This window comes from Taudactylus pleione, unplaced genomic scaffold (genome assembly GCF_031769625.1).
Source record: "Taudactylus pleione unplaced genomic scaffold, aTauple2 ptg000583l, whole genome shotgun sequence".
Taxonomy (NCBI): Eukaryota; Metazoa; Chordata; class Amphibia; order Anura; family Myobatrachidae; genus Taudactylus; species Taudactylus pleione.
This window is the reverse complement of record NW_028284985.1, coordinates 1,923,953-1,944,993: the sequence shown is the minus strand read 5'-3', so window position 1 is coordinate 1,944,993 and position 21,041 is coordinate 1,923,953. Positions and strand designations below refer to the sequence as shown.

The window sequence follows — 21,041 nt, the reverse complement described above, 5'->3', positions numbered from 1 at the left end:
GGGACTGGTATATGGGGGCGCTGTATGGATGGGACAGGTATATGGGGGCGCTGTATGGATGGGACAGGTATATGGGGGCGCTGTATGGATGGGACAGGTATATGGGGGCGCTGTATGGATGGGACTGGTATATGGGGGCGCTGTATGGATGGGACAGGTATATGGGGGCGCTGTATGGATGGGACAGGTATATGGGGGTGCTGTATGGATGGGACAGGTATATGGGGGTGCTGTATGGATGGGACTGGTATATGGGGGTGCTGTATGGATGGGACTGGTATATGGGGGTGCTGTATGGATGGGACAGGTATATGGGGGTGCTGTATGGATGGGACAGGTATATGGGGGTGCTGTATGGATGGGACAGGTGTTTTTTTAATCAGAAATTGGGCATGATAATTTTTGTCACAAAATTCACGTGCCCAATTGGATACGTCCCTATATTTGCCGTAAATGTTGGTATGAGATTAAACCCCATCAGTTGATTACAATGTTATGGCGGCGGTTGGGGGGGGGCAGCTTCTGGACGACAGCAGAAACAGTCTAGGAACGAGACCCCCTCATATTCCTCCGCAGGCTTCATTAGAAAACAGCCTTTTATTGTCTGCATGTCTCCGATTACCGGCCGCGGCTTACTTGTGACTCCAGTATGAGACGGACAGGAGGCACAGCGTACCTCGCATAGAATAGCTCTGCATGAGATAGTATCTAATATTTATCTCCAGTCATGTCTTGTCCATTGCACTAACCACAGTCTGTGCGCACACTATCCATTCAGCTCAGGGATAAACGCTCCCTATTTTTCATGCTGAGCATAGTGAGAGGAATGCAGATCAGATGTGGCTGCAGGTCCCCCTGTGTTGCGGGCTGACCTAGTGACATCACTGAGGCATGAGGCACGGGGCACTCTGCATGTGTGCGTAGAATGTAAATATCAGACGCAGTACACATTCCACACGACAAGAAATAGCAGCTGATTATTTAGGCATCGGGACTACAGATAGATATTATGTATTACAGCTTCACAACCCCTGGAAACATTTCAGCCCCATTATTAGTAGTCAGACTATAAATGTTTTATACTGATAGCTATGTGCAGATAAAGGGGCTTATTCTGAGTCACAAATCTCGCTTCAAGGGAGCAAATGGCGATTTTGTACATACAGCGCACACGCATTTATGCATCTTTGCGTATGTCCGTTCTGTTCTGAGTCGGATACAACCGTGAAATAGGGCGTTTCGCACGTAATCACCCTAACTTGTGGGAGTGTATCGGAAGCTCGGCGATTCTGGGTCGTGCATACGGAGAAGGGACGCCTGCATGGTGCAGTCGCTAATGATGATGGTTGTAGCGGCTGGCGTAAATTCAGCAGGCGGCGCGGGTTTCCCAATTGCAGCCGCACGATCCCCCGCATTAGCCGAATGGGTACTGCCATTAGCATAAAGTAACTACAGCCGCTTTACTGCGTCTCAGCATCAGCCCCAAAATATCTCCTCGCCGACCCCAGTACTCAAGTCACTATGCAACGCAGGTACGTTACCTGTTGGCGCTTGAGAGTTACTCAGGCCATGCTGGGATTAGTAGTTCCACAAACCACTAGAGAGCTAAGTCTGCTACCGGGGCTTTACATGTGATGATCTCGCTGACTAGACAGCGTGAGGGGGCTGCAGATGTTCTGATATTTGATATCTAACATGATACAGGGTAGCTTTTACACCTCGTCTCCCTCTGTTTATTTATTTCCCCCTAGTCTAATAGATTTCACACGGTTGCCATCCCCAACCCCTGAAAACAAGGACTTATTTTTTGTCACAAGGTCTGCGGGGGTTCAGCCATCGCCAGCACGAAGCTCCAGCTACTCTGAGGCCAACGAGCCCGACGTGCAGATAACTAATGGCAGTAAGAGCTTGTCAATGGTTGACCTCCAGGACAATCGGGTTTTGGATATTGGCACAAACACGTCGGGCATCGGGGACTCTTTAAACGACAGCCAGACGTCTTTTAGTCAGTTGCAAGCGATATGGACGGCACGGACGCCACAAGGTAATTTAATGACTATGACAACAGCCAGGAGAACGGGACAGACCCCCACCACTCCCAACGCAGACGCCACCTTGGGTAGACCACAGCTTTTGGCACCTTTATCATTCCAGAACCCTGTGTACCAAATGGCAGCAGGTTTGCCGGTATCACCGCGGGGGCTCGGAGACTCTGGTTCGGAATGTCATAGCTCGCTCAGCTCACACAGTAACAGTGAGGACTTAACCGGTAACAAACATGGTTTTATTAATCCGGGTAGCGGTGAGGACTTCAGCAGACGATCTGGGGACATGTCTCGGAGGCAGTTGTCATTAACCGAAAAGACTGGTCAACCTACCATGCCGCGGCAAAACAGCTCGGGTCCCCAGAGGCGAATAGATCAACCACCCCCGCCACCTCCACCAATGACCAGGGGCAGGACTCCGCCAACGTTACTCAACACAACGCCCTACCCAAGGCCATCAAGTGGGAGCATGATGTCCTCCTCCCCAGACTGGCCCGGCAGTGGCGCTCGGATGAGGCAACAGTCATCGTCCTCCAAGGGTGACAGCCCAGAGATGAAGCAAAGGACAGTACATAAACAGGTTAGTTATTTTACTTACATTATAGATGCAGAAGTAGGAGAGCTCTGGTCAATGTGTTCACTGTGCTACAGAGTACTAAATGGTTTGGATGAAACTTGCTTGTAGCATCAATTGTTCTAGATTGTCCCTGTATATATTAGGGGTGTTGCATCAGACTACGACCACCGGTCCGTTGTGGAAAGACTCTTGCCACAAATATCTGTTGTGAGATACAATGTGGCTTCCATGAAAGGGTTGGCGGACATTTGCTTGCTTGGTTTCAGCTGTTGGCACTTGGCTCAGTGGTAAAGACAACTCGGTGAGAACCGGGGCACCATGGGCCGAAAACGTTGGATATAAATATAGCTCCTGGATTGTAGGGAATTGAATTAAATATACAGGTTTATTTTCTAGATGCAATTATTGCAGTTCACCTGTCTGTGTACTTGAATGCAAATGCTTGCAGAGCTTACATTCCACCCACGGCTCCTCGTATTGGTAGAGTTGGTTGATAGACTACTCATTTAATTTACATATAACCTATACGATTTGTTTAGTGTCTTAAAAACTGTCACAAGTCGGGTCCTGTGAGGTGACGGGAAGGGGAAATAAGTGGCTTGTAATTGGGTCCATCTGAACCTCGGCTCATTGCCTCGCCATTTAATTGAACGACAGCCGCCGGTAGCTTGTGCTGAGGAATGCAGCAGGATGAGATGCAATTATCAGCTCTGTAGCTGTAGAATATACACTTTGGTCACAGCTTTCAGAACGCCGCAGACATCAAGGCAAAGAGGACGGTGAGCTCCTGTTACACCCTAGGTGGCTGCCAAATATATCTATCGTATGCGCAGAAGCATTCTATGGCACCGATAACCGATGCCGTATTATCCTCCTACAAAGTCACATTTGGTTTCATATTATTATTATCATCATTTTATTTATATGGCGCCACAAGTGTTCCGCAGCGCCTTACACAGTACATAAACAAATTGTTGACCAGTGACTTACAGAACAATACAATACAGGACCAGGACATGGATAATCTATATTGCTACATTAGCGACCATAACACCCAGATAAGCAGCCAAGTGTTAGGTGCCCTGGTGGGGAGTAAGAAGTAGATGAAAGTAAAGTAAGGAGAAGCACAAGAGGGTAGAGGGCCCTGCTCGTAAGAGCTTACATTCTAAAAGGGAGGGGAAGACAACCTGGTTTGTATCAGATGGGGTAGACGGGGATGAAGGAGCATGTAGCAGAGAGTTAGGATGGGAGCTGGAAGGTTTCAATGAAGTAGTGGGCCTTGAGAGCCCGTTTGAAGGATTGCAAAGAGGTGGAGAGTCTGATGGGAAGCTGGAGAGAGTTCCAAAGGTGGGGAGCAGCGCGGGCAAAACCTCAGAGGCAGGAGTGGGAGGAAGTAATCAGTTGGCAGGAGAGGCGGCGTGCATTAGTCGAACGAGGAGCGTGGACAGGAGAGTGAAGTGAGATGAGATCAGAGATGTAAATGGGAGAAGATTGGGTGAGGGCTTTGTAAGTGAGGGTGAGAACCTTGAATTGGATTCTGAAAGGGAAGGGGAGCCAGTGTAGGGCTTGTAGGAGATGGGAGGCAGATGTAGAGCGTTTGGAGAGGAAGATGAGCCGAGCAGCAGCATTGAGGACAGACTGGAGAGGAGAGAGATGGGAGGTGGGGAGGCCAGATAGGAGGAGGTTACAGTAGTCCAATCTGGAGATGACCAGTGAGTGGATGAGGGTTATAGTAGCATCCTGGGTGAGATAGGGTAGGATCTTGGAAATATTTTTGAGATGGAAACGACAGGACTGTGAGAGGTTCTGGATATGTGGTTTAAAGGAGAGGGATGAGTCCAGGATAACTCCAAGAAAGCGCACTTTGGGGCTAGATGGGATAGTTATACCATCAATTGATAAAGAAATTGTGAGGTGAGGTTATGGAAGAGGGTGGGAAGACGATCAGCTCTGTCTTAGACATATTAAGTTAGAGAAATCACTGGGACATCCAGAAAGAGATAGCAGAGAGACAGTTAGAGATACGAGTCAGTATAGAGGGGGAAAGATCAGGTGAGGAAAGGTAGATCTGAGTGTCATCAGTACAGAGATGATAATGGAGGTCAAAAGAGCTGATGAGTTCACCTAGAGAGGACGTATAGAGAGAGAATAGGAGAGGTCCAAGAACAGAACCTTGGGGAACACCTACTGTAAGAGGCTGTGGGGGGGAAGAGGAGTCATGAGAGGAAACAGAGAAGGATCGGTCAGAGAGGTAGGAGGACAGCCAGGAGAGGGCAGTGTCACGTAGACCAAGGGAGTGACGGATATGCAGCAGGAGAGGGTGGTCCACGGTGTTGAAAGCAGCAGAGAGATCAAAGAGAATGAGCAGAGAGTAGTGGCCTTTAATTTGGCAGCAAGGAGGTCGTTGCTGACTTACGTGAGCGCAGTTTCAGTGGAGTGGAGAGAACGGAAGCCAGACTGAATAACCGCTTCCAACTCTACTTCTAGATTACAAATATTTTATACCAATGAGGAGTTAAAATACTGTTATCTGTTTCTGCTGTATAGATTCTCTGTACATACTGTATGAGACACAAATGCACCCAGACAATCCCATCCTGGCTGCAGGCTCAGCCGTATACTCCGTCCTAACCTATTCCTAATTGAGTAGTAGGGAGAATGGGGCTATCATCACTGCATCTCGCAAGGCGTATTGTAAGGGGGCCGTTATCTGCTTCCTAATGGATAGAAGTGCAGTTTTATTTCCATTACAACCTGTCACTATAGAAATGATAACTATATAGAGCAGCTTTATCACAGCAGCCAGGGATTTGTCTGCTGGTACAATTAGATTGCAAGGTCGTTCATGCAGAAAGGAGAGACGAGCCGGAGTCACATCGCTCGGCCTTCAGCTGTGAGCAACCTACAAAGCACTTAGAAATACTTATTGGTGCGATAACTGTAGGTTAGAACGTCTCACCCGGAGATTAGAGCAGCCGGCGTCTCACTGGCCCATCGGATGCAGAGATTAATAGCAAAGTAATTAACAACGCCTGTTGTAAAGGGGGGGGAGTGTGTATTGGGGGTGCGGTTGTGGCAGCTGGTGAATAACTGGTGTCCTGGTAATTACGGCAATGTATATAAGCCGGTGACTTCTCAGGGCGTGATGTGGCTACCGACCATATAAGTACCGTATTCTCTGTGTTCTGTCGGTTGGAGGCTGCCATAATGTCCTGTCTCCCACTGTGTAAGCCTCATATATATTGAGTTGGCTAATTTTTGTTTACTACATAATGGTAATAGTGTAGCCACAGTGACATAAATTAATATGCCTGATATTGTGTAATAGAATTCTATTATATCTAGTATTATGATCATGTACAGTGGTCAGGACATGTTGGGGTGTAGCGTCCTATGTCTGTATACGGTATAATAGATGTGTATTATGGTCATGTACAGCGGCCAGGACATGTTGGGGGTGTAGTGTCCTATGTCTGTATACAGTGTAATAGATGTGTATTATGATCATGTACAGCGGTCAGGACATGTTGGGGGTGTAGTGTCCTATATCTGTATACAGTGTAATAGATGTGTATTATGATCATGTACAGCGGTCAGGACATGTTGGGGGTGTAGTGTCCTATGTCTGTATACAGTGTAATAGATGTGTATTATGATCATGTACAGCGGTCAGGTCATGTTGGGGGTGTAGTGTCCTATATCTGTATACAGTGTAATAGATGTGTATTATGGTCATGTACAGCGGTCAGGTCATGTTGGGGGTGTAGTGTCCTATGTCTGTATACAGTGTAATAGATGTGTATTATGGTCATGTACAGTGGTCAGGACATGTTGGGGGTGTAGTGTCCTATGTCTGTATACAGTGTAATAGATGTGTATTATGATCATGTACAGCGGTCAGGACATGTTGGGGGTGTAGTGTCCTATGTCTGTATACAGTGTAATAGATGTGTATTATGATCATGTACAGCGGTCAGGACATGTTGGGGGTGTAGTGTCCTATGTCTGTATACAGTGTAATAGATGTGTATTATGATCATGTACAGCGGTCAGGACATGTTGGGGGTGTAGTGTCCTATGTCTGTATACAGTGTAATATATGTGTAGTATGATCATGTACAGCAGTCAGGTCATGTTGGGGGTGTAGTGTCCTATGTCTGTATACAGTGTAATAGATGTGTATTATTATCATGTACAGTGGTCAGGACATGTTGGGGATGTAGTGTCCTATGTCTGTATACAGTGTAATAGATGTGTAGTATGATCATGTACAGTGGTCAGGACATGTTGGGGGTGTAGTGTCCTATGTCTGTATACAGTGTAATAGATGTGTAGTATGATCATGTACAGTGGTCAGGTCATGTTGGGGGTGTAGTGTCCTATGTCTGTATACAGTGTAATAGATGTGTAGTATGATCATGTACAGCGGTCAGGACATGTTGGGGGTGTAGTGTCCTATGTCTGTATACAGTGTAATAGATGTGTCTTATGGTCATGTACAGCGATCAGGTCATGTTGGGGGTGTAGTGTCCTATGTCTGTATACAGTGTAATAGATGTGTCTTATGGTCATGTACAGCGATCAGGTCATGTTGGGGGTGTAGTGTCCTATGTCTGTATACAGTGTAATATATGTGTAGTATGATCATGTACAGCAGTCAGGTCATGTTGGGGGTGTAGTGTCCTATGTCTGTATACAGTGTAATAGATGTGTATTATGATCATGTACAGTGGTCAGGACATGTTGGGGGTGTAGTGTCCTATGTCTGTATACAGTGTAATAGATGTGTTTTATGGTCATGTACAGTGGTCAGGACATGTTGGGGATGTAGTGTCCTATGTCTGTATACAGTGTAATAGATGTGTAGTATGATCATGTACAGTGGTCAGGACATGTTGGGGGTGTAGTGTCCTATGTCTGTATACAGTGTAATAGATGTGTAGTATGATCATGTACAGTGGTCAGGTCATGTTGGGGGTGTAGTGTCCTATGTCTGTATACAGTGTAATATATGTGTAGTATGATCATGTACAGCAGTCAGGTCATGTTGGGGGTGTAGTGTCCTATGTCTGTATACAGTGTAATAGATGTGTATTATTATCATGTACAGTGGTCAGGACATGTTGGGGATGTAGTGTCCTATGTCTGTATACAGTGTAATAGATGTGTATTATGATCATGTACAGTGGTCAGGACATGTTGGGGGTGTAGTGTCCTATGTCTGTATACAGTGTAATAGATGTGTAGTATGATCATGTACAGTGGTCAGGACATGTTGGGGGTGTAGTGTCCTATGTCTGTATACAGTGTAATAGATGTGTATTATGATCATGTACAGCGATCAGGTCATGTTGGGGGTGTAGTGTCCTATGTCTGTATACAGTGTAATAGATGTGTATTATGGTCATGTACAGCGGTCAGGACATGTTGGGGGTGTAGTGTCCTATGTCTGTATACAGTGTAATATATGTGTAGTATGATCATGTACAGCAGTCAGGTCATGTTGGGGGTGTAGTGTATGTATATAATGTAATAGATGTATATTATGGTCATGTACGTGTTTGATATGCTGAGTGTAGAAGCTATAACTGTGGGGTGAAGTTACAGTATATACAGTATAGAGACTTACTGTTAGTGATATATACAGTATAGAGACTTACTATTAGTGATATATACAGTATAGAGACTTACTATTAGTGATATATACAGTATAGAGACTTAGAGCCGTATTCAATTGCCGGCGAAAATTCCTGGACGTTCCTCCTACAATGTGTGTTTTTGGAGAAAACTCTTTACGTGCACGCGGTTGCATTTCGCCCTATTCAATTCCAAAGGATGCGAAAACACGTCCCGGCGAATCTCAAGCAGGTGAAAAGTGCTGTCAGATTTGGGGACATCAGCCTGACACCCCCCAAAAGGTGCACTGACATTGGGGATCACTATTTGGGGTGCTTAAATGCTCTCAATAGCTGCTATTTAGCGTCTTTGCACAAGTGGTGGAGAATAGCATTTAGCAGGGTTTTTTGGCAAAAATAAGAAGTCCCAGTCAATTTGGGCTACATGAAAATGGGTGCAAGCATGGTTAAATATCGCTAAAGTGAGGTTATAAAAAACCTAGAAAACGTACCATCAGCAATCACCTGCAATAAAAAAAAAAAAAAAACACCTGGGGCACACTCGGGGGACCCCCTGGAGTCTATTTCGCTAGTGTTTAACTTTGTCCCCCAACTTTGTTTTTTTTTACGTCCCCAAAACAAAAGTACTCTTTGGGGGTGATCTTAAGTTTGTAACTTTTTTTGACGCAGTTTACCTTTGGGAGACTGTCCCAAGGCTGCAAGGGTGTTCCCACAACTTTGCACCCCAAACCCCCAATTCTGCACATTTTTTCGCCTCCATTCAGAGGCGAATCTTTTCCGCCGGTTACAAGGCGCAGACTTTTTGCACCGGCGAAGTGTCTTTGGAATTGAATACGGGGATAAGTTTCCGCCTGGCGAAATGACGTAATCGACGGAAACTTTTCGCTGGCAATTGAATACGGCCCTTAGTGTCAGTTAGTGATATATAGTCATATAACCTTTTTACCATTAATGGAGCAGTCAGCCTTTCCCGCATTACCGTGCCAGGAGCGCTGCGTCTGTAACCTGCTGAGGACTGTGCTGTGTACCGTCCCCTCTATCTCAGATCATCAATCAGACGGTCGGCCTTTTGTTTACAGCTATTGATTTATGAGTAATAACTCTGCGAGTGTTGACATTAGTAAATGTAGCATGCGTGTGTACTGTAGCAATCAATACTAATTCCGAGGACAGCGCTGTTCAGGCATCCAGCGATATGGTAATGGCGTGATTGAGAATCAGAGGCAGCTGCACTGCGCAGACTGAACGCTCCTTTTATTACATCATCATCTCCGGTTACTACGGCGGTGGCGACGGCTCCTCTCACGTCCATGTCCTCTGTAAGTGTTTGATCTTCAGTTCGTCTCTGAAGGAAAAATGTTTTTAAGAAATTACAGTTTGTTCCGAAGTAAATGACGGATGTTACCCAGTAGAATGATAAATAATGCCAGTAACATCAGGCAGACGGGCTGCGGCGCCAGATTAAAGCTTCTCACACATCCTGACCCCACCAACCACGATGGATGGCAGGGGGTTATGTGGAGGCCTTACCCACCACCATCTGCCCTTGCGTCTGAGCAGTGGCGTTAGTTCATCTCAGGTGCCCGGAGGCAAGTTTTAATTTGGTGCCCGGCGGCAGGCGCCTCCATTGTCTCCCATAGTTCTGCCCCTGCTTCTGAGAGAGTTTGCGTTGTGGCGCCATTTATCTACATACTTGTTGCGTTAACTCCATTGTCCCCCTACGCACAAGTGCTCACTATGATGTCACCAGTACTGAACACCCCAGTGGGTAAGTGCCCTTAATGCTGTTAATGAATCTGATAGTTTAAATGATTTCCAACCATGAGGTAGAAATAGTAGAACGGCGTTATTATCACCCCACCGGGGAATATGAATTGTAAATGTGCAATGTATAGGTTTCCCCCGGCCTCCCCATAGATACAGTAGTCTGCACTCTCCGCTGCGGACTCTCACAGTATAATGTCTGGGCAGAGAAGGAATACACAGAAATGCAGACTCTCAGGGTCGTTCAGTGTCAGCGCAGACCATCCCCACTGTACAGGAAAATGTTCATCTGTAATTAATTTGTAGTGGCATTAATAATTCTGCAAATATCGATACAAAAATCAATGCTGCCTCTTTCGCCAAATGCGCTTGCTGGCAATAGCTCACACAGCGGCGTTGCATTCCTGCAGATGTACCAGATAGCACAGTGGGGCAGAGACCACCTTTACAGGGTATGGGGGCTGGAAGCATGTCACTCAGAACCAGCACTATTCCTGCAAGAAAACGTCATCTCTGTTTACATCTGTTAAAGTTTAGTCATTTTATTTTGGAACTCAGTTTCCTACATGCGAGCGATTGATCTAAAAATAAAAGATACTACACACACAGAGACTGGATAACCTGTATACCTGCCCATACATACATTGCTAGTGCTATTTAGTGGCAGTTATGTTTAGAGTGTTTCACAGATGTGCGTGCGTCCTGCCGGCCCTGGTGCGCGTGCGTCCTGCCGGCCCTGGTGCGCGGGCTACTGCCCAAGGAAAATGAGATTGTAATTTCCGCTGGACAGATGACCCTGCATAGCGTTCTCCCAGCGTACGGTGCTGCAGAATATGTCAGCGCCATATAAACAAAGGAGGATAATAAGTAACAGCGAAGGCTCCATCTCCAAACACAAATACTATATAACAGTGTGCGAGCCGTATTATATAAGGGATGTAGTTACATAGACTGCAGTTCAAGATGTCAACATTGTAATGTCGACCGGAGAAAGGCGACGTAGTTGTAATGTTTTTTAAAAGGTTTTAACTGTCAACATTATAAATTTACACACGGTGCTTTACGGTCACGTATAATTTATAGCATTTTAACCGTGTCAGCATTATAACTTTATACAGTATAAAGTTACAGTATAATACCAACACAGTTAAAATGCTTAAAACAAACATTACAGCCGCGTCCGCTTTCTCCCGTCGACATTACCGGTACCCCAAATAAAACACTGGTGGTTCCCATATACCCCTGTCCCCCTCTCTTCCATGCTGTCTGCTTTGGGCATTATGTCAATAACCCCCTTTAGCTTTTCTAGCTATGACACCTAAATGTACAATAGGGACTTTGGAGTCTATTTAATAAGTGGCGATAAGCCAAAATATCTGCAAAAACGCAGGAGAGAGGCGCCATTTACATTTCTCTCTGTGTAAGATTTTAACCCTGACAAAAGTCGCCATTTCTCCGGTAGCCTATTTTATCCTGCTTACATACATTTGGTGATGGGGATACCTCATTGGATGCCTGCCAGATCGGTTCCCTTTACGCATGTGCCGCCGTTATCCAGCAACATTAGGCTGGTGATCACTATTCCCTAGAGGAGACGCGGCATGGTAAATTGCAGCGGCAGATCCATCACAGCGATACATAATGACAGTTCCGCAGTCACAGAACCACCAATCGTACAAACGCCCCTCAGTAGGTCAGTCCGATGAATGTTTTTCTAGTTGGGGAAATGCTACAGATGGATGATGTTCCCTGTGCGCAGTGCGGATGGATTGTGTACATTACAAACGGGACATTTACAGAAAATGGTGCAAAGGAAAAACAGTGTTGTCTGTAGCATCCAATCAGATTGTAACTATCATTTTTCCCCGCATTTCTCAGTGTATGCAACTCCTGTAATAACTGATGCCGTTCTACTATTAATATAGAATAATTATGCTGGTGAGGAGATGGGAAATGGAGAATGTCTGGGCGACAGTAAAAGTTTATGAAATTTGATGATCTGTATAATTCACAGACACGAGCAGCTGATCGCCTGCATTGCTGATCTGTATAAGTCACAGACACGAGCAGCTGATCGCCTGCATAAGTCACAGACACGAGCAGTTGATCGCCTACATTGCGGATCTGTATAAGTCACAGACACGAGCAGCTGATCGCCTGCATTGATGATCCGTACTGAGGTTATTGTATTCAGCTCAATAAATCGGTGTCTAGAATTCTTTCTGTTATTAATAATATCTCCATTGTTCCTGGGGGTACAGTAATACAGATGTATCCCCATACACTGTTACTCAAGTGGCAGCAAATAGTCCCTCTTGGGGTGCAGGTCCTGGGCAACTGGACGCTAGGTAATGAGGACACGTGTATGACGGAAACCATCTAGCCAGGAGAACTACACAAGATGGGCGAGATTAGAAATATGACATAATAAAGGTTCTATAGACATAGGGCGGGAGTCTCCATCAAGTGATTGGTGCGCCAACCGCCTGGCTGCTTCTTTATAAGCTACCAAAAATCCTTAATAAAGGTACAGAAGAGACCCCGGCGCTCTATGTCGGATCTGAATACGGGGCCACTGTCTGTGTTTGGTGCGTGTGGTTCAGCGGAACGTACAGGGAAATGCAGGTGTGAGGATCACTGATCCCTATGGCGATCTCCGTGCTGTACAGAGTAACGGTCTTCATTCAGCGTAGAGAAAGCAATGAGAGCTTAGGTGAATGAGCCCCGAAGCCTGTCATTATTGGAGAGTGACCTGGCTTTGGCGTCGGTTCTCAAGCAGTGTATTCTGGCCTGTGTATGTCAGTGTGTTAGACGCAGCCTCCGATGTTTGTGGAGGGTGTCTTCCATTATGGGCAATAAAATGCCACGTGTCCAGCACTGCCTCCAGGTTATGTCCAGTGTATCTCACCTTCACACAGCTTGTAAGTTACAGCCGTCACCAAAGGCAAACGGAGAGATAAGATCACTCGCACATCGTTAGATAAATATAGACTTATTGTTCCGTCTTACTCAGCTGGCTAAAGATGTGACTCCGCCTATTGTGGGAAGGGCCATCTGAGGTGTGAGGCTCCACTTAAATAACTGACAGACATCACTCGTGCCTCGTCCAGTAGGCACCTCCCACATTGGGCGTGTCCAGAAAGTAACCCTCCCAGCTCAGTAAGACAGGACAGAGGATTGTTGAATTTAGGGGGACGGGTGCTGACCTAGTGGGGGAGATTTAAATAATTGCAATTGCGAAAATATTTTAATCTGTGCAACTGATCGTTCATGTATTACCCTCATGATTGCTGCCTGAGTGTTGCAGAGCTGTGGCAGGCACACTATGGCTTCCTAGCCGTTGTTGAACTACAGGTCCCAGCAGGCTACTGACCGATTTCAGCAACGTCTGTAGGGCCGCAGGGTCCCTGTTGCGAGAAGCACGGCGTTGAGCCTTTATGTGAGATGTGTAAAGCGCTGCAAATTAACTTCATTTCCACTTTTATTTTGCTACCAGATTCATATTTTAGTTTTATTTATTTTTTTTTATTTCATGGTTTTCTTTTGTTATGGTTGTATGTTTCGTTTTAGGCCCCCTCACCCGTGAGCCCCAATGCCCTGGACCGCACAGCTGCTTGGTTGTTGAATATGAATATGCAGCTGGTAGAAGATGAGTGCATTGACCCAGATTTCAAGCACAGGGATAAGATCAGGAGTAAGGAGGACATGAGCCAAGCAGCAAAGGTAAAAGGCACAGTAAGGTCCCTCGTTACCCCTCACAGATCAGCGCTGTGCAGGCGTGAGCCTCAGAGAAGGCAATGTAGCCAGTTGCCTATGGACACCTAAAGAACTAGGGCACCACTGTCACAGGCTGCGACCACTGCTCACTCACCATCCCCAGTCCTCTAGGAGATCCGTCATGGGCTGTACAGGGAGTCATTTGTATTGTGTAGGACATAGGTTCCCAAGCCCAGCCCTCAAGTCACCCAAACAGTCCAGGTTTTATGGATATCCATGCTTGAGCACAGCTGGCTTAAATAGTACCTCAATTTGATTTAACCATATGTGCTCAAGCACAGATATCCTTTAGACCTGGTCTGTTAGGTGACTTGAGGACTGAGTTTGGGAACCACTGATGTAGGAGAATTGTAGCACTAATTTATAGTAAGAGAGAGTCCAGATAACACCCCAATAATGGAATTATACCACCCCAATTAAATGGGAAACAGACCTCATTATATATATATATTTTACATACACACATATAATACATACATACACACACACACACACACACACACACATACACACATATTATACACACTACCAAGTAAACCAGTAGAAGTATACGCTCTTAGAAATCTGTGTTTTTACATATCAGGACATAAGCAGCAATCGTCTAGTCCTCACCAAGTTATAAAATTTGATACCTTTAATCTCATGTAGCCAATACCCCATCACCGTTTTTAGTTTTTCATTGTTTATCATAATCCGCCATGAACACTCAGCCTTACGTGAAGGGGTAAGTGTATCCTGATGCGCCTATATTAATAATAAAGATCATTTGTAGCCTCGTTGCTGCTAAATCAAGAACGCGTCATGATCTCATCACCAGGCCGTGCCGCAATCTCTGTACCGGCAGCACCAGCTGCTCAGGTCCATGTCACCACCAAGGAGATTACGGGGTCTATTTACTAAGCAGTGTGAGGAGACAGAGTGACAAGTGATAAGAAAGTGATAAGAAAGTGATAAGGTACCAGCCAATCAGCTCCCTGATTGGCTGGTACCTTATCACTTGTCACTCTGTCTCCTAACACTGCTTAGTAAATAGACCCCTACGTCTGCAGCGATCACAGAGAACCAATTGCCGCTCTTTATGCATATGGAACGGTTGAATCCCCATTATTCTATATAGAGAGAGATTATATACAAATGTACGTCATAGGGAGACCGCACTTTGCTCTAAGAAATCACCGGGAACTCAAAAGCTACATCCAGGGATCTACAGGCGTCTGTCTACACAATCCAGGCCAGTCTAGCATCTGGGCAGGTATAGCTTGTAATGGAAGCGCTGCCAGGAGACTTCTCTTCTAGATAAAAACATGGAGTTGCATTTGAATTAAGCACAAGACTTCCAGAACAATGGTCTCTGGACACACACGACCAGCGCGGTTTGGTCGTAATACAGCTCCAGCCGTCAAGCATGTGCTGGTGGGACCCGGGCTCTCGCAGTCATGACTCCACCATGAACACTTCGTTGCACTAGAGCAGTGGTGTCAAACTCAGGCTCTTCAGCTTTTGTGGGACTACATATCCCAGCATGCCCTGACACATTTTTAGCATGTCCTAATAGCAAAACTGTGGCACTGCATGCTGGGATGTGTAGTTCCACTGCAGCTGGAGGGCCCGAGTTTGACACCACTGCACTAGAGTATTGTAGAGGAAAATGTGGCCGACTTAGGAGAACAGGACAATCTTGTGCACACCAGCAACGCTACACAGTGTTCTCCCCAGAAAGTTTTTCCAGCCGGGTGGCATCAAAAAGTAGCCGGGTGGGGGGGGGCCTTTGCAATTACGCGCTCCAGGAAAAGTGGTATCTCCCTTACCAATCCAGCCCAACAGGTCTCAGGCTGCTCCCCCACTGGCTCTCAGTCAAAAGTGCCCATTATGCAGTGCCCCCTGTAGTTTTCCCCTTTATACAGTGCCCCCTTTAGTTTAGCTTTGCCCTTATGCAGTGCCCCCAGGCTGAAGTAGTGCCCCCAGACTGTAGCAGCCCCCTTTATACAGTGCCCCCAGTAACAGCCCCCTTTAAACAGTAACGCATACTCACAAAAAAAATAGACAACTTACCTGATCCCTGGTCCAGCCGACGACCGCTGCTGTCCGCTGCTCCCAGCCCGCTCTGCACCCCATCAACCGCTGCGGGGGAAGCCGGAATGGGAGCTCATGAGTGAGCTTTAGCCGGCTCCCTCCGTGGCCGCAGCAGCCAATCAGAGTCTGTATGACTCTCATTGGCTGGCTGCGCTGCCGCTGGCGGCTGTGTGTGTGTTTCTGTGTAGGGCAGACGGCTACTCACTGCGGTCTGCCCTACACTTGTGGGACACTAGCAGCGGGTGCGGGCCCCGGTGCAAAGCATCGGCTGCATTGCCGCTAGTTCTGCCGGGCGGTGGCAGATTTTTGCCAGGCGGACCGCCCAACAAATAAAGCGTGGGGAGAACACTGCCACAGCTGGAAAAGAAAAGAATCTGGGCTTCAGAATGGTCGAGTCCTGACCTTAACCCCATTGAGATGCTGCAGCGAAAGCCTCAAAGAGTGGTGTAAAAACACATCAACGATCTGCATGAGCGTTACAGGGGGCAGTGATTATTTTAGGTTTACATGGCAATAGATAGTGAGAGGAAGCGGAGATTGTAGCTTTCAGGATGATTGTACAAGGAATAATGTCATAAGACCTTTCCCTGAAAACATCTTTTCATTCACAATTAATATAAAATCAGATTACAAAACAGCTCCACCATGGTGAGCACAGGCCACCCGCGGTACTGCAGCAGCCAGCTCTTTTCTTAATTCTATTTACTCATCGGGAAGGTGGAGAACTTTAAATCAGTGAGAGCAAAATCCTGGGAGGTCTCCACGTCTTACTGTGGATGGTGTTGGGCACTGAATGCTGCACTACCTTGGTATCCTATCCATATTTAATGATGGCGGGCGGCGGATGGATGGCACAGCAGCTCTACTCGTTCTCTGTGCTGCTGGTTCACCAGCTCTCATCGCGAGCTGCACAGAGTAATTCTTTGTGAAGGGGTTTCCAGCTGGGTCCATCTCCGCACAAGCACCTCATTAAAGAAATGACTACATTGGAGGAAGGGAACACGTCCCATAAAACCACTATCCTCAGGCAAGCGGGCACTGCTGGATGGCACTCTCCAGGCAGGGGCCATCGTTCCCTCTGAGAGCTGGCGCCTGAAGCACCGTCACACCGAGCAGCTTTCCCCAGTCTTACTCAATGATTAAGATGGCTTCTAATCCCCCCCGCCTGGCAATATGTAAATACACAGAGCACGGAATAGAATAATTACCAGCGAATGGCTCAGCCCCCTACCCCATATAGACGAGGATAACAGCTGTCTGCGGCCCGTCACTCGCGTCTCTCCGTGATAGTCACTGACATTTCGTGTACTTTATGTAATACGACCCTCTCTCTGGACAGTGTATGAAGCAGGAATATTATCAGAAACACTTCATCCATTCCAGCTAGGTCCAATTAGTACTGGTAATGTAATGGGACGTGCGCTGTGACCTGACCATCGCGCGCGGAGAAACGTTCATGTATGTGAGGAAAATCCGCAAAGTCCGGGAGGGAGCAGTTTCCAGAAGACGACACATTCTAGACTAAAAATTACTATTGTGCTGAGATATTATTTATGGGTGTCTGCAATACTTCGTTGTGTCTTATCAGTTACTTAAACAGCGCGCACATATTACACAGGGCTTTACAGGGAATCATCGGTCCCTGCCCCAGAGGAGCTTACAATCTATATTCCCAACACGTAGAAGTGTTGATTTTACTTGAACTAAATTGACTGACCAGAGCGTTTTTGGAGCGTGGAACACAGGGATACACCAAATTCTGTGTTAAATAACTTTTTCTGAAATAATTATCTTTACATTTAATTAATCTGCACAAACTACCTGCTGTTTGCTCATAGCAAAGTGATAATGAGGGTGGAGCTTCTTGGTCTTGAATCACTCTGCTATAAGAAGTGTTCAGGGTCTGGCCGTGTAGAGCTCTCAGTCACAGACTTACACTACCTGGGCATCAGATCAGGTCTGTACAGACTGGTGATCTCACACAGAGACAGGATTGATCAGTGCTTTGCTTTGCCGTTTGAGCTTTTTGCCCTATATCAACAGCATTTTAGTCCTTGACTTTGAGGTGTGGGTGGGGTAATACTGAACAGCGCATTTTGCTTGTATCATCATTGGTGCCGGTTGCTAGAGATAAAGAAATATATTGTGTGTAGGAATCATATTAAACTTACTCATGCAGAAACCATTAAAGGTAAAATGCATGTGTAGGAACCAATGTTCCCTGAGCCAGTGGTACCAGGCAGCAGGTAGTGAGCCAGTGGTGCCAGGCAGCGAGCCAGTGGTGCCAGGCAGCAGGCAGCGAGCCAGTAGTGCCAGGCAGTGAGCCAGTGGTGCCAGGCAGGGACAGTGGCAGGTGGGGAGTTTGACTGGGGCGGTACACCTGTCAAACCGTATCGCAGGTGTCCTAAGGCGAGCTCAGGGAGGACAGAAACCTCCCGTGGAGCAGAAGGGCAAAGCCAGTAGTGCCAGGCAGCAGGTTTTGGTGACAAAGAAAATAAAGGGAATATGTTTATATGGTGCCGATCTTTATGTAGAAAACAATAAGCCTATGTTAGTGGTAAGGGCTATATCAGCACTCCTCATCTCTTGTTGACCTTAAGTTGGGTACAGGCTCTTTGAGTGTTGAACTCCCTTTCCCTCACAGTGACTGAACCTTCATTGTTTATTGCTCTGTATTGTCCTTATGATATGGCCCCTTACAGAAAGTATAATATCTACACTCTGTGTACGTATATATCCACTTGCTATACGTGTGACACAGTATGTCCACCTACTGTCCACTTATTGTGTGTATATGTTCATTTACACTTACTGTACGCGCGATGTGTCAAGTTTCACTGTTGCTACACAGTATTCCCTGTACAGCGCCGCGCCGCACATTGGGGCTGATTCTGAGTTGGGAGTGAAAACAAACAGCCAGTAACTTTGCCCCTGGGTAACACCCTGCTGCGCTGCAGGAGGAGGGGAGTTAGATTTGGGAGGGGGGTGTCCTAGCTCAGATCTATGCTGTAGTGTAAGAATGAAGCTGTGTGGCATCTGTGGGCTATATGTAACAACAGCCGGTGGTTTGTGGGGTTTTTCGCTGTTCTTTCAAACCAGAATTAGCCTCATTATGTGTAGGTTTATAAATACTTAATATATTCTTTATTTCTGTCTGTATATTAAAGCCAACTAACTGACCAGACTGTGGCCAGATCATACAGCTTCATAACATACAGATGTGTCCCCAAATCACGCCAAATATACCTGTTTATCGCTCCGAGGAATTTACTACTTAGCTACGCCAGAACACTCATCCTAAGTACATTGTACACTATAAGTGAGGTAAGACGCAGAACTGGGGGAAAAGTACGCGGTGCAGGAATCGTGCCAGGCGTCGCGTGCCATGTGGCGCCATAACGGACACATCTGTAATATGGAGGAGTAACAGTAAGAAGACCCCAAACTCTCTCCTACAGACACTAAAGGCAGATTTTGATATAAAAAATAAATTATAATTTAAATGTTCGATTTGCAATTCACTTATATAATGGAAACCTCCAGAAATAATCTCAGGGGTTGTCTGAGAAACAGTGAGATTTCCCATTAATTTAAATGGACAAAGCATTACAATGAGTGTTCTGAGCCCTTAAAAACCCATTGCTGATTGAAATAAATGGGAAAATACATCATTAAATAAATGCATTTTTTTATTAAACCAACAACAAAAAAAATACTAATCGGCGACGGTAGTTTGGAATTGTTCTTTAATAGTATCTCATTGCTTTGCTGCTGATGTCTTTGGCTCAACAGGAACGAACCTCCAGTCCCATTGATAATCACCAGCTGCCAGCGTGTAAACACGGCTTGTGATTGGGTTAGCATTTTAATAGATAAAGCATTTTCAGTGGGTTTCCTGTACCTACGGCAATTGTACGGCCGCAGTTTTCCGCACATTGCCAGGGGGAAGCTTTGCCGAAACCCATCTAACCGGTTTTTTTTTGGATAGTTACATTTGAACAGAAGGAAAGTGGTTATCTCCCTGTCATATATCCGCCCATAACAGAGTTGTACTGAACAGCACTTTACATATCATCTGGTCCGCGTATAACGTGAGTGCGCTGGTTTACAGTACGTTCCACAGAATTGTATTCTGACTGCTAAATATAGGAGATCTTAGGGCATTTTACCCGCGTTCTAATTACCTGGATCTAGATAAAAGTTTGATGTTCTTTTCAACATTCGGGGTGATGGGTTTATGTTGTGTATATACTGCAAATGTGTTATTTTTTGTTTGCAATTAGAGCAGCCAGGAATAAAATACACATACACACACACACACACACACACACACACACACACACACACACACCATATATCCTAAATATTACGGAGCAGTCACCCAGAGGGATCTGGTTATGTATTTTTGCCATTGATACTTAGAAACATTGTGCTTCAGTCCCGCTGTGCGCTCCGCCCCATGTGGCGTTTCCCCACCAAAAAGAAAACTTCCCTGCGCACTGTGCTATCTAGCTATGGCGGCCTACTGAGGGAGCGTGCGCGTATTACCGTCCAGATCCCCTCCGGGTATATACTCGGCTCTATCACTACACTAAAAGATACTTAACGAACGCGGCGCTGTCAAGAGTTGTCTCTCCCAGCAGCCGCTGAACGAGAGATCGTCAGTCTCTTCAATAGAATAATAAAAATAGCAAAAGCAGGGCGCTGAATGTAATGTATAATTGTCACAATTTATTCCACACAACAATTAATAAAACTATTCATTTTATTAATGGTTTTATTAATTGTGTGGAATAAATTGTGACAATTATACATTTCTATCGCTACACTAGGCCATTATTATCAGCTCTACATCATTATCTGTCTGTTCCGTGGACTTCTGAGAGACAACTGGTGGCGGAGACATTGGGGCATAATTACTAAAGTGAGAGGTTTTAAAAGTGAAGATGTTGCCCATAGCAACCGATCAGATTCTAACTGTCATTTATCCAGCACCTTCTAGAAGATAATAGCTAGAATCTGATTGGTTGCTATGGGCAACATCTGCACTTCTAAAAACCCGCACTTTAGTAAATACCTTATTGTGTGTATGAGTGGACCTCTGAGAGGCCTATAAGAGCCCAAACTGCTTTACCCACTACTAGTAACCGGTTACATTTACGGGCCCCC

The 21,041-nt window shown here is 45.9% G+C and overlaps 1 protein-coding gene across 7 annotated transcripts in view; it reads left to right on the top strand.

Moving 5' to 3' along the window:
• DAB2IP (DAB2 interacting protein) overlaps nt 1–21,041 on the top strand; it is a 575,200-nt gene that overhangs the window by 533,293 nt on the left and 20,866 nt on the right. For 5 of the 7 annotated variants that reach the window (XM_088453575.1, XM_088453572.1, XM_088453573.1 and 2 more), the window contains 2 exons: nt 1,752–2,625; nt 13,593–13,745. In XM_088453575.1, coding sequence (XP_088309701.1) covers nt 1,752–2,625; nt 13,593–13,745 — 1,027 coding nt within the window. The remainder of the gene's footprint in view (nt 1–1,751; nt 2,626–13,592; nt 13,746–21,041) is intronic. The other 2 variants (XM_088453574.1, XM_088453576.1) reach the window with 2 other exon arrangements.